Source organism: Diadema antillarum, unplaced genomic scaffold, assembly GCF_040938485.1.
Source record: "Diadema antillarum isolate AM-2024a unplaced genomic scaffold, OU_Dant_1.0 scf00000065, whole genome shotgun sequence".
Classification (NCBI taxonomy): Eukaryota; Metazoa; Echinodermata; class Echinoidea; order Diadematoida; family Diadematidae; genus Diadema; species Diadema antillarum.
The window spans coordinates 3,048,340-3,062,201 of NW_027270954.1; the positions used below are offsets into that span (position 1 = coordinate 3,048,340).

The 13,862-nt window shown below is 38.6% G+C and overlaps 1 protein-coding gene across 1 annotated transcript; it reads right to left on the minus strand.

Moving 5' to 3' along the window:
* Positions 1 to 5,392: 5,392 nt before the first annotated feature.
* LOC139716453 (zinc metalloproteinase nas-36-like) lies at positions 5,393 to 13,624 on the minus strand. Its single transcript, XM_071627999.1, has 6 exons — positions 13,533 to 13,624; positions 12,959 to 13,079; positions 9,373 to 9,442; positions 8,352 to 8,546; positions 7,526 to 7,667; positions 5,393 to 5,430 (listed from the first exon to the last, which is right to left on the minus strand). Exons 4-6 carry the CDS (start codon positions 8,505 to 8,507, stop codon positions 5,393 to 5,395), a joined length of 336 nt encoding a protein of 111 aa, XP_071484100.1. The 5' UTR covers positions 8,508 to 8,546; positions 9,373 to 9,442; positions 12,959 to 13,079; positions 13,533 to 13,624.
* Between the last annotated feature and the right edge of the window lie 238 nt (positions 13,625 to 13,862).

The window sequence follows — 13,862 nt, forward strand, 5'->3', positions numbered from 1 at the left end:
ATGCTAGAAAATCCCTACACGTAACAAGCCCGAGTAGCTTGCCCGGAAAGGTGTGACAGGGCCTAAACATGGTTGCGGGTAAAAAATATGCGTGCGCACCTCCGGGCGACTACGGTTGAGATACGTGGTAGGTACTGTCATGTGCGGATCATCTACGGGGACCTCCGGGTAGTCAAAATTGTTCTTTGCAAGTCGCACGCAAGGCTTGCCCGGAAAGGTGTGACACGGCCTTAAGTCGGACTTGCGTGCGCACCTCCGGGTAACTACGGCCGAGTTACGCGCTATCATAGGTAATGTCAGGTGCGGGACAACTTCTGGGAGGTCCTGGTAGCTAAAAAAAATTTTTCCCCACGAGTCAACCCTCAAGGCTTCCTCAGGGTTTGGATGGAGAGGTACACGTAACACCAGTAGGAGCCCCTTACCGGCACCACCTCGCAGACAACTCCCTATAGCAGGTACTTCGCAGTCCCCGTATGCAGCTCGTAATTGAAAACGGATCGGTTTCGAAGCTCTCACGCAGGTCACACGGAATACACGCAAGTAGCAGGTAAGTAGCACTCGTCTAGCAGGTAAGACGCAAGTATTGAACCCGCCAACATCCTTGTTCGCCCACAGAAAATTCTCCTGCGTGCTGGAAAATTCCTACTCGCAACAAGCCCGCGTAGCTCACCCGGAAACGTGTGACAAGGCCTTCAGGATTCAATATCAATGTGCGGGTTATAGACAAAGTGATTGTTCATGATGCAATTCGTGCCGTTTTATAATCATCTCACGACGTTTGGACAATATCAAACATGACCAATAAGGTCTAATTATCTCGGATTCTTTCGGAAACCGAAGAGTCACGATGGCGCGTGTTGTACTTTCATTTTTTCTTTTTCTTTTTTCCTTTGTTTTTTTTTCCTTTTTTCTCCTTCTTCTTCATCATTTTTTCTTCTTTTTCCTTTTTCTCTCCTTCTTAATCTTTTTTTTTTCGTGCCTTCCGCATTTGATGTTATCTCAATTGACATTGGTTTTCTTTGATTTTGTTTCATGCACTTGTTTGTAGTTTTATGTAGCCATTATTCGTTTTGTATTGTATTTGTATGTTTTTCTGAGGGTCCCATATCGTACAAGCTTGGCTTTTTAGTGGGACCCTCCATTTCCATTCCTATCCTTGCAGTTTGCATAACGTATATAGTTTCTACCTTTAAAAAAATGCAATTATGTTGTTACTCATGATCACATGTATTTTGTTAATTTACGTTTTTAGAATTATTACAAATATGTTCTGTTGATGCATTGTAAATAATTTTCCATGTTTATTTAATGGAAATGAAAATAAAATTGAAAGTTGAAAATTGAGCAGAAAGTTGTGTTTTTTTCTTTATCCGAGAGAGAGATAGAGAGAGAGAGAGAGAGAGGAGAATATCATAATGCTAGAGTCACACACGGGTCCATAAGGGAATTAAAAACCGTAGAGATTCCGCTTCGATCCGTAGAGATCCGCATTGAAGCTCATCGTAATCCGTGTCAATTCCTGATGGATTCCGGGGGCTACGAAACGGCGGTGAAAAAAAAAAAAAATTGGTCATATTCAAAATTTTTCTCATGGATTTCAATTCCGTATTTATATCTGAATTGACCCGGACTGACTCGCATCGACCCGCTGCAACCCGCAGCGTAAAAAACCGTATGGACCCTTGCCGTATACCGCATTGCCTTCATGCAACAAATGATGACAAGCGGATTGACCACGGGTCGATGGAGGTCGAAAAGGATTCAGTTAGGCCCCAGTCACATAATGCTCTGCGTCCAGCGTTACGTCCAAAAAAAGTCTCTTTTTTTTTTAGCGGACCCCGCGGATCCTTTTGCCGTCACCAGAAATTTTGTACAAAACATACGGGGAGAAAATGCGGGGCGATACGGATAGATTACGACCAGATGCGAATACTTGCGTCCACTTGCGGATATTCTTACGAATTTGCACAAAAATAGTTCTGAACACTTGCGGAGAGTTGCGGATATTTTTCGGATAGTTACGGATAGTTACAGATTGTTATGAATAATCATGGACAATATGGTTTTGCTGTTACGATCCCTGCTAAGTCAGTGTACTATGACAGCAAGGTTATCGCATTTTGGACTGTCTTAAATTGTACACTGGGGAAAAACTGAAATTGAATTACGTACAAGTTGTGAAAAAAAAACGTAATCCTTTAATTTGCTTTACAATAATAAAAAAGATATATGAAATTTTTGAACTTGAAGTTTGAATTTTTGTTTGTGCAACTCAAATATGAATAAACGTCACAAATGTAAAGAATATATAACATCATTATACCACAAATAAAATACAATATAGATCGATAAGTTAAACATTAGAGTCAGAAAATATTACTTACAGTCATGGAATAGAGAAAACTGTGGTTACGCTGTCGTTGTTCAGCGATATTCATGACTTACTGGGTTATGTTACGGAGATGTTTTATAATAAAGCAATACTTATTAAATTTCCAGAAAAAAAAAGACATCAAGACTTTCAAACACCCCTCCCACACCCAAGTACAATAAAAAAAAAAATGTTATAACATTCGATGGAGCGTAAAGTGGGTAAGACTATAGAGAAATACTAAAATTTGTTCTCATTTTATATAGTTGCCCCTGTCCCACACCTTCCCCGGCCAGAAAAAGTGAATAAAATGCTGTCACCCCATCCCCTACCCAAAATATTAATTTTTTTCGAAAAATATACATTCGAAGAGTGGAAGAAAAAAAAGTTCAACACCAAGAGTCAACCGATGTCATGAATATACATGGTATATGGGTGCCACTTAAAATGACAATTAATTGTGGGAGAAATTTTCATATTGACCCATGCGGTTGCCTCTCCACCGCTCCGACTGTGTTGTAGCATTCCTTCAGGTAAAGGCGCTGCAGCTTGGCAAACACGAGTTTGTGTGGCTTCCCACGAGTTTTCTGTGTTCCCATGCGAGTGGAAAAACGGAAAAACGTCGAAGGACGTAAATGTCCCCCGCAGCATCCGTAGCTGTCCCGTAAAAATATCCGTAAGCGGACGAAAACTGCTGTGATACGTTAACTTCCGGATGATTTCGGATACTTACGGTGGGACGTAAAGCGAACGCAAAAAACGGACGGGAGGTAAATTTTTTTGCGGATGGTCCTGCGTCCCAAGCCACGGGAAGTTAGGTTTCAGTTTACGGATAGTTTACGTTTTCGTTACGGTTACTTGTGTAAGTTTTGGCGTCCCTCTGCGAAATTTTGAACTTTTCAAAAATCTCGCAGGTTTTGGCGACGTCATTTTGCGTTTCTTTACGGATGAGTTACGGACAGTTTACGTCTACATACGTCCCCTGCAGATGCCTGCGTCCACGCTGCGTCCCCCCTGCGTCCCACTCATCCGTATCTATCCGCGGCGGACGTAAACCCATCGTAAAGCACTGTGTGACTGGGGCAGCGGATTTTTTATACGGTTTTCGATGCAGGTCTCTACGGCTCGAACCGGGTCGATACGGTTTTTAATTCCTTTATGGAACCGGTTTCCAAATCCGGCCGTGTGTGAGTGTAGCATAGATTACCCACCATTCCGGGAATAAATCCCGCTCATTTTTCACTCGGATCAAAATCCGTTTTTGTGGACCCCGGGCCCGTGTGTGACTCTAGCATTAGGGAATCCAAAAGCCTCTTTTGATGAAGATACTCGGTACGTTTATTACAAAACAGCTGTTGCCTGCTAATAATGAGAGCCGAATAATCACAACATGTCTTATTCCCTTTGAACCTATGCTTTTTTCCATCAATTCAAAAATATCTAAAAACCTCGGTCACACAGCGCTTTACGGCTTAATCACGGCCAAAAACACGTCAAGAAGTGGTCTCCCCGCGATTTAAAAGCCGTGGCAGGACGCGGGAAAAAAAAATCTGAACGGCGTCAGACGCGGTAAAAATGTTTTTGAACTGCTCAAAATTTTTATTCCGCGAAACAACCACGGGCGGCACACGTGGTAAGCCGTGCAAACACACGTGATAAATCCGTGTTTCCGGCAGTGATTAAAAACTTGGGGGAGACATGGTAAAGGACGCGATAGTCTAGCGGTCTGTCACGGGCAGAGCACGGTTATCTGACGCGAGTTACTCGTTATTTTAGCGGCTTATCGCTGACAAAATAAGAATGAATTTTTTCCGCGTACGCACACGTGGCTGGGCGTGGTTAGCCGTGCTTAGACAGTGCTTCAGCAATGGAAACAGCCACCAACGGCCATACCCCGTATACAAAGCACGGCCAAACCAAAATTGACCCCAAAAAATACCACTTACGACCCACGTCCCACCAGATTTTTTCATAACTTCTTGTACGTGATTTGGACGTGACGATGGAGTGCTGTGTGACCGGGGCTTAATGGTCTGTTTACCTCACAGATAGGAAGGCAAACTGATTCATGTTTTAGTGCATAATGACCATGTATTTTATGATGATAGATTCTCTTTGCTATCCCTTCTTTTTTTTTCTTTTCATTTTTTTAAATGTGCGATATACGACTGTAGCTAGAATTAAGGCGACGCACCAATAGAAATTGCGCAAAAGATTAATTTCATAAAGATAGGAATTACTCAACTGAAGATATCCGGACACAAATTTGACATATAAATTTCAAGAGAATTATACTTGAAGATTATACCATATCAGTTTTTTTGTTGTTAGTATTAATCGGGGAGGTGTCAAAAATCGGCTTTGGAGAACGGTTTGAGTTTCCAAGCACTTTCACAAGAAACAGCCCTGATTTACACTGATACGATTAACACTGATACTCGAGCTACACAGCTCACAAGTTATACAACCACTAGCTAGATGTTTGAAGTGCACGAGCTCGACATCAAAATAAGATAAAACCAACGAGGTAGACACTATAATAAGCAAATGAGACCCACGAGATGGGCACTCGGCAAATGAAAACCCATGAACTCAGCAGTAGATAAAAACAGGCCCCACCAGCTCGACATTCCCTCATGGGACATTATTTCTCGTTGGCCTGTTTTTACGTGATGTTTTGACTCTCGGGCTGCATCAGCATATACAATATGATATAAAAAATGACACTTACAAATCAAAATTGATACTTTCTCCCACTTAATTCAACTAAAAGCAGTTTCTCGGTTGATAACTGCGACTTTATTAGATTGTTTACCATACTGTTCAATATTGCAATCGACGCGTTTTCGAAGTAGGCCTACTATGTAAAGTTAGAAATAAACATGATTTTCAACTGACTATCGGTAATTATTGGCAAATGTTTCTGGTCATAATACTCTTACCACTTTGGAAGGTTTCCACAATCAGACCCAGTTAGGCCAGAGGCACACATACAATCGCAAGCGAAACTCCCCATCGAAGTCAGTCCCCAAATTTGCAGCCAGAAGGGGAATCGCAAGCTATTGGAATAATGAGATGAAATTCAATTCATTAATATCTAGGAAAAAGCGTACCTTCCATAAACTTGTGTTCGGTGAATAACGTTTTTTCAGTATTTGCTGTTGTTGTTTGTTTTGTTTTTTTTTAAAGTAAAAATCATCAGTTACAGTGATGATGTGATGGTCACCTGTGCAAAGCGTTCAACTGTTAACACGAGAAAATTTCTATAACAAACCGTAGAGAATATCTTAGGCTTTGACAAACGCCTCCCAGACAGAGCAATGGCAAAGAAAGGGCAGCATCAGTTTTTAGATTTATAAGCTAAGTTAAAGGGCAGGAAATACAGTAATCCAGTGTTAGTCGCTTGAATTGACTCTTAGACTGAAACACTTATGCTGATCATGATATTTTGCACAGCATAATAGCAAGTTAGAAAATGCTTCGATGCCTCGATGTTCAGTTGTCCCAAACCGACCCGCATTGACTGACAACGTCCTTATAGATCCTTTTCTTCATTTTTCTGGCCTGGAATTTCCTCTTGATTTCTGATTTGTTCTGATTTAATAACCCCCCGCAATGATTGCTTGCATAGTTGCAAGTGAAACTTTATATAGCTAACATGGGTATTTGATAGCAGACTGGTAGGGTATGCATGTAAACGGTGATATGGGACATGTTTTCGCCACTATTCATTTTAAAAAAAAAGATATTCGAGCTATTGATAAACCGATTCAATCTGCCTACTGTATATTGCTACAAGCAAAAACTCTTGGTTGTGTGTTTTTAACTTTTGCACTATCTCCTGTCAATCTGCCTTTGTATTCAAAAAGCCAAATTAATGTATATATATATATATATATATATATATATATTATATATACATATATATATAGTGATAACGCTAACACAAACAAGGGAGCCGGGGTCTCGCGCTCGCCTGTGTACGCAGTTTCTTTACCAATGTTAACAACCCAGGCATTCTTGCAGACTCCTCAAAATACTGCAAAACTTGGGAAGGGGGGCGAGGTCCTTTGAGAGCTTGTATGGGGGCGTGGTGGTCCATTTTTCTTATGCCATCACACTGGTAAAAAGTACACAGTGTTTTTGAAAAATTCGACTATGCAGCTAAAAATAGACTTAAATGTGAAAAAAAAACCCCAAACAAAAAACAAAATAAAAACAAAACAAAAACAAAAACAATCCCCGCCCAAACCCCTTGTATCGATCTACTATAAATGACATTAAAAATTCCGCTCGGTATATTCAGAATATTTCCAGCTTTGAAAATTTTTTCCTGTGTTTTTTGGAGGGGTTTCTGGGGTCCCCTGTACTATTGTCACCATTTTTGATAACACACTGGGTTTTGGTGACAAAATTGGACCATGTGTTTTTTACTAGGAAAAAAAGAAAAATATGTGGGTCCCTCCCCCCACCCCAGCCCACCCCCCTGGATCTGCCGTGAAACATAGTAGAAAACAATTTACTTATCAAAAAATATCAAGTTAGCTTATCTGGGCCCCGTCGCAAGAAGACTCAAGGGCCCAAAATTCACGGAGATGGTACAATCTTGTCTATGGTTTTATTCACAAAGACCGTAGTTTTTTATGGGGCGCAAGTGTCGCATAGCCTATAATCGTAATCAAATCAGTCATTTCGTCGACGAAAATGAACAATAATTTTCGAGAAGGGGCGGCCCGGTATGTATTGCAGCAAAAACATGTCGTCAGTATAAGTACATTCGGGAGATTTGGTAAACACCAAGGAGCTCCACTACCCCCAATTTTCGATTTCGACCCCCCCCCCCCCCGGTCATTTGAAAACTACCCCGGAAGCCTATTTCAGGATTACTAGTATTCGGGAAATATTTGAAAATTATCCCTAATGATAAACATTCTATAAAAAATACTTAAAGGCCCCCCTATATCAACCAATATTTTTCGGATTTTCCTTTAACCCCGAAAATATACCCCTTTTCCCGAAATTTCGGGAAACCCCGTGCGGTGCAGAAGACCACCTGGGGGGGGGGGGGGGGAGAGGAGGGGGGAGGGCAAGGGGGGAGGGTGGGACGAGCGGGGAGGGCGGAACACGATTTTTACTTAGTGTCTCTTTCCTCACTTCTTGCGTCAGTAAGTCCATATTCTCTATTAATTGTGCATATATCATATGCAGTCAGCCCTTTCTGGATCCCCATCGTGATCAGGTTCAAGGGGTCCCTGGGCTGGAGTGTCGGAGAAGTTCCCTTGCTCACGCTGAACGCCTACAACGACAAGAAAAACGAGGAGCATGCAAATGTATTGACGATAATATACTTCAAGCTCATCTCGCTACAGCGATTGCGAGAGATCAAAAACCAAGGCTACCTCTGCTTATCAGCGGTTTTGCTTAAACAAGATTGTATAAACGATGTGTGATAAAATCAAGTAACACGGGAAATATCTATAATAGCATCTTGGTCCGAAAATATAATAATATTATTATCACCTGTATTTTCAGCATATTCTTTTAAAGAAAAATTAGTACAAAGAGTGAATAATATAAAGAATGACATTAATTTGAGGTTGTACAATTGTCTTCATGATATATATTCTTTAAATGTAACTTAACGGTAGAACGGCACTTTTGTTTTTATACGTCAAGAACACAATATATCATGTGGCAGAAACAAAACAGAGGAACACACATAAAAAAGGAAAACAAACTTAACGATTTTTTTTTTCCGGAGAAGTAGTTTTGAGGGTTTTTGTGTTGTGTTCTTGAATGATAGCAGGAACTCGCATTTGATCCCCCCCCCCCACTTGGTCCTCATTATGATAGTTTGAAAAATGCGGTCTTATTCATGGGAAGTACAAACAGCAACAACTGGAGAAAAAAATCTTGAAAATTAAATTAGAATAATGTAAGAATCTTGTGTATCTTGTAAGAACAATGTATGGAATCTTACGTAGGCGCCGTAGTGCATGACGCTGCAAGGTAAGTAAGTGCACTCCAAGCACATGTTTGGGTTGGGTGCAAACTGGCTTACAAAGCCGTCCATTACGTTTGCTTCGATTTTGTCGACGTAGTCCGCGCTGTCACTCCTCTGCTGCACGTGGGACATTCCCAGTGTGTGTAGAAACTCATGAATGGTGACGCCTACCTACACCAACGAAGTAATAATGTGATTGCAACACTTGATAGTGGCGATTGCGTCCGATGAATTATATACATAAAAACCTATCGAAATACATGTATTGCCTAACGTCTTGTATTCGGGATTTGATTGTTCATCTTAATTCAAATCGACAATTTATTCCAAGGTTTGAAGGTCTTATCTCACATTTTCCATTACAATTGCACGCATTCCCAGTGCAATAAATTGCAAAGACACATCATTAGATATCATGAAAAATAATAATTTTTGACCTTTTTTTGCAGGGATTTCAGTCAAATATCGTGGTGACTGATAGATGAAAAAGGTTCTGAAGGTAGAGAAGACAGACAGAACCAAAGTGAGAATGGAAACTTCCAAAATAATTGTGCTTCTCGTAATTTCTCTTTTTTTAAAAATCGGATATTATGAGATATGACAGTTACATTATTTTCCCATCTTGCTATAGTTCAAGCAGAGATGTTAGGAGTGTGACCTTTTTTTTTCCCACCATGCAGAAATTAAAATGGCATTTCAAGAATCCTCCCAATCTTTCTTTTGCCACAAATATCAATATTGTCAATCGTTTACTTCTTATGCTTGAAGGAATTATCCGTTATTTGATGGGTTGAAATGAAAGGTAATCATAAACATCATTCACAATTTTGAATGAGTTTGAAGATCGAATTCAATTGGCGTGAACAAAAACATTCGTGTTAATTCTAACCCCCCCCCCCCAAAAAAAACAACAACAAACAAACACACACACACACAAAACAACAACAACAACAACAAAGAACAGGAATGCAACAACCGTCTGCTCAGCGTTACTTACAGTTGTGCACGCAGAAGCCTGAAGGTTGACCTTCTGGTCACCACATGTCCGTCCAATATGTGAATAACACCTGTTAAGAAACCATTTTTTTGATGATAGTTTCAAGTATGTTATGTGGACACCGCGGTGTAACAGCGCCACCATATCGGCAATGCCGAGTAATCGTTAATGCGAGTCACTTTAAAGGGGACCTCCGGAAGATTCTCAGACTTTTATATTTGAACAACTACATTCAGCAAAAAAAAAAAAAAGTAAACACTTTTTCGAGTTCAAAATTTTCATAGAAGATTTTGATGAAAATTAACGTATTATATACCATATTAAAGGAAATTTAATAGGCTATCAACTTAGTAGGTAAATATAAAGGGAAACTTTACTCATGAGTGAACACATTTGTTTTTGCCCTCCAAGGAACAAAAGTGCATATTGCCAAAATTGACATATCGTCTTTCATTTTCAAATGCCCTTTTAGATAACAATGATAACAAAAGACCAGTTTAACACAATGAGAGACACGAATAAAAAACAAAACAAAATGAATTTTCGTTCTTTTTATCTCTTTATAACCTCAAGCAAAGTGAAAGTGGGAAACTTAAGGGCGGAAAAATAAGAATTTTCTGTCAAATCAAACTCCAATTGACATTGGGAGTAAGGGCTCAAAGATGATTAAATGAACGGAATATCTTTATTTCATTCGTTCAATTTAGTAATTTAAGAATTCATGAGACAAATTCAAGAACCAAATAAAAATTTTCCTTATTTGAGAAATCAATTCAAAATTCTACAATTTTTGTTAATGTGGCTTCTTCTCTCATTTCATTTGAATTAGGATTTGACAGAATATTCTTCATTTTCTTCGATATTTTCAGCCTTTATTCTTCTGGGCTTTAAAGATTTTACAGATATCATAGGTATATTTTTGCAACTGAACCCATGATCTTTATTGTGTTAAATTTATATTTTCTTCCTATTGTTACATGGAAGAGCATTTACGCATGAATGACAACTTGATCATTTTTTTTTTCAATTTTCACTTTTATACCTTGGAAGAGAAAAACAAAGGTGTTCACTCGTGCGTAAAGTATTCCTTTTCATTGACTCACCAAGTTGATACCCAATTAGATTACCTTCCATATGGTACATAATACGCTAACATTTCGCCAAAAACTCTATGAGAAACATAAACTTGAAAAAGTGTTTACTTTCTCATTTGTTGGGTATATAAATAGTTACACTGGGTACTGAGTTTCAGAATTTATAGTGACTGGATAAAGAAAAATAATGTTTTCAAAATTTGTAACAATTTGTAACATAACAATGTTTTCAATATTTGTACCAATTTTGTAACAATACAAGAATTCATGAATTGGGGCTCAAGGAAGCAGAACAAAAGAATTAGGAATGCATAGATTCTACACAGGTGAACTTGTTAAGCAAGCGGTATAGTAATGAAATTACACTGCTACATTTCAGAAATATGTGAGGCTCCTATGTCATCAACACTGTTCAGTGTAATTTGTTTAAGATTTTCAGATTATTGGTTTCTCTGCTCAAAGGCCACGATATTTCCACAAGTCTATACACGGAGCTGTTGATTTATGCACTACATGATATGAAAAAATGAAAATCGTCTGTAATGCCCCTTTAATAGGTAGCTGAATAAATGCAATTACACAATCGACTTGATTTCACACTGGCAAAATCATTTTGCCCATACCAATTGTTTTTTCCATCAAAACAGAATTCTGAAAATTTCAGACTTATTTTATTATAATCTCGGAATTTTCATGTATAAACTAACAACTAATGAATTACCATCTGTTTTTATCCACATGTTCAAAAGGAATCGTTCTATCCACTGTTATCCCACTCGCCAGAGTGACGCCTATCACCTTCCCCGTACTCGCACTATTTTTGCAAAGAAGACAATTATATTTACTGGACCCAGATATTGGAATGATCTCCCTCTAGATATCACTTCTTCCTTATCTTTATTCACCTTCAAACGCAAATTAAAATAGTTATTACTTAGTGGATACACACTACCAAGCCTTTAGCAACCTTTTTATGCTCCCAGTCTTTTGTCCTTGTCCGCAGCACCAAGTTACTTAAGTTATTTCATGGTACCGATACATCTTTTAACAATGCAGCATTTTTGTTATTCAAACACTGCGAGATTTGTATGCAGTCTGGTTTGTGCGATATCTATGTGGTTCATTAGTTTATTACTCATCTATTTTTTTTTTTTTGTACTGGTGTAATTTTAGTTGGTCAAGACAAACATATCCGTTCTCCGTGTAAAATTATATGCCTATGAACTCGGGAACCTACAGTTTTACAAGCTTTAAAGCTTTTATGTAGGCCCCATCATATTTCTTATACTTACTAGTGACATTTTCATACGATGTGACCATGTACATTTGTGTCAAGTATATTTTCTTTTTCTTTTTCTTCTACAATCAAAAGACATGATTGTATATATTTTGTACTCTTGTTTTGTTGTCAATAATTTTGTAATGTCATCATTGAGAAAATGGAAATATGAAATAAATTTGAACTGAATTTGAACTGAATTTGAACTGAATTCAATCAAACAATTTTGTTAGCCACCAGTGAGGCTGAAAAAAAACCCCAGCTTTATTGCATTCTATAATTGATAAGCCAGTTCACCGTTCCAATCTGAGCATATGTATATAGTTAAAGGTCATTGCAGACCATCTCTTAAAATGGATTTTTTAGGGCTTCTGGTTCGCAAAACCAGAGTACGAGTTCTTTTCACTCAAAAAATCACCTATTTTCTGAACATGAGGTCCATGAGAGATACAGCTCACAAATCATACGGCCCATGCGTGCGACAAATAAAGCCCATGAGTTGGACACTAGGTATAAAAACAGCCCACGAGTTCGACAGACACAACACGGGGCTTAATGTGTCGGTCTCGAGGGCCTTGTTAGCTGCTCGAATTCATGGACTTGTATGACTCGTGAGCTGTACAACTCACGGGTTGTATGACTTGTGAGTTGCATGACTCGTTGGCTGTATGACTCATGGGTGTCGGCCTCGTGACGTGCACCCACCAATTTGACACTATGAACAACGGTATTCGTCAATTCAAATTCGTATATGTCTAACACCTCTGTTCGTATAGTGCGCTAAAACAAATTTGATTGCTCTTTGTGTTAAATTGAATGACCAACAGACAATGATGCATATAGTATCGTTGAATTTGAATGACCATTTTATGAATTTGATTGGCAGGAGTTTTAAATTGACTGGGATCCTATGTTCCCCAGTGACAAACAAAATCACAAGATATAATTTGCAGTGCCCGCAGCGCATTTAGGGCCATAATGGGAAGAGCGGGCAAATATTCGAAGAACTTCTTAACCATTATTTTTCATTTCCTCAGATGAAAATATCACAATAAACGGAAATCGAAAAGGAGACATAACCTGTCAGCCGTTTAATTTGTACATTTTATCCCGTGTAAACCTGTCATTATCTACATGCAACGGTCTAGCTCTTCAACAGGGGTTAACGTTTACACCTGTAAACATTTTTTTTTTTACATTCATGAGAAATTACCCCGAATCAGATGACTGAACACTGACATGATGGGTTGAATCAGAACACGTGGTTTCCTGGAACGTAACATCCGGGATCTTGTTGGTTATTTCATTCACGGCTGAAGTCACTGTAGTTTGATCTGGAAATCAAAGACAATGACAAGTATAATATGGCAAACGTGTTTTCATACAACCTTCTGCAACGCTTTTAAATAAAATTATGCAAAACAAACCAACTAAAACAACCAACCAAATCAAATGAAATGAAACAAACAAAACTGCTAAACCGAAAAGTAAGCAAAAATCAAAACAACAATAACCCATGAGCGGACCACCTGATAAGAAGGGACATTAGATAATACGAACTGAAAAGAAGGACTAACATGATATGCAAGACTTGTAAACATGATGTTCACACAACGTAGTGACTATCTAACAAGTTATCGCTGATCGGAAAAAAAAAACAATGGGTATAGCGGTTCAGTCATTCACACGCACATTTATTATAAACATGTAAAATAAAAATTATGTATTTGCCTATCATGCACGAGTGATTGTACTTCAGCATTGGAAAAAAGACTGACGAAACTTACCGCCATCAAAATTGCAGAAGGCATACCGAATAGCATTTGAGATGTCCCAGACCTTGAGGTTTGAAGAGCACTGAAAGAAAGTTATTGGCAAATGGCGTTTTCAGGTCATTCATTGCTTTAACATTTTCTATGCCAATGAATCAAAATGTAATGTGCACAAATTTCACACATAAACCTATGAACATGTAATATGTGGCATGTATTTGATTGAAAATAATTTTACTTTAGGGAGATTATTATACATTATTCTCGTCGCTGATATCTAATCAGGTGTTGCGACATAATAATTATTACAGAAGCAAACTGAGGGTAATTTGATTTTCAGGCCTT

Excerpts from the sequence above, each read along its gene's own strand:
- LOC139716453 (XM_071627999.1), bottom strand. The coding sequence starts at position 8,507 with ATGTCCCACGTGCAGCAGAGGAGTGACAGCGCGGACTACGTCGACAAA. Across the intron at positions 7,668-8,351 it reads TCATGCACTACGGCGCCTAC|GCGTTCAGCGTGAGCAAGGG; the intron begins GTAAGATTCCAT and ends TTGTCGTTGTAG. Across the intron at positions 5,431-7,525 it reads TGGACTTACTGACGCAAGAA|CTTGCGATTCCCCTTCTGGC; the intron begins GTGAGGAAAGAG and ends TTATTCCAATAG.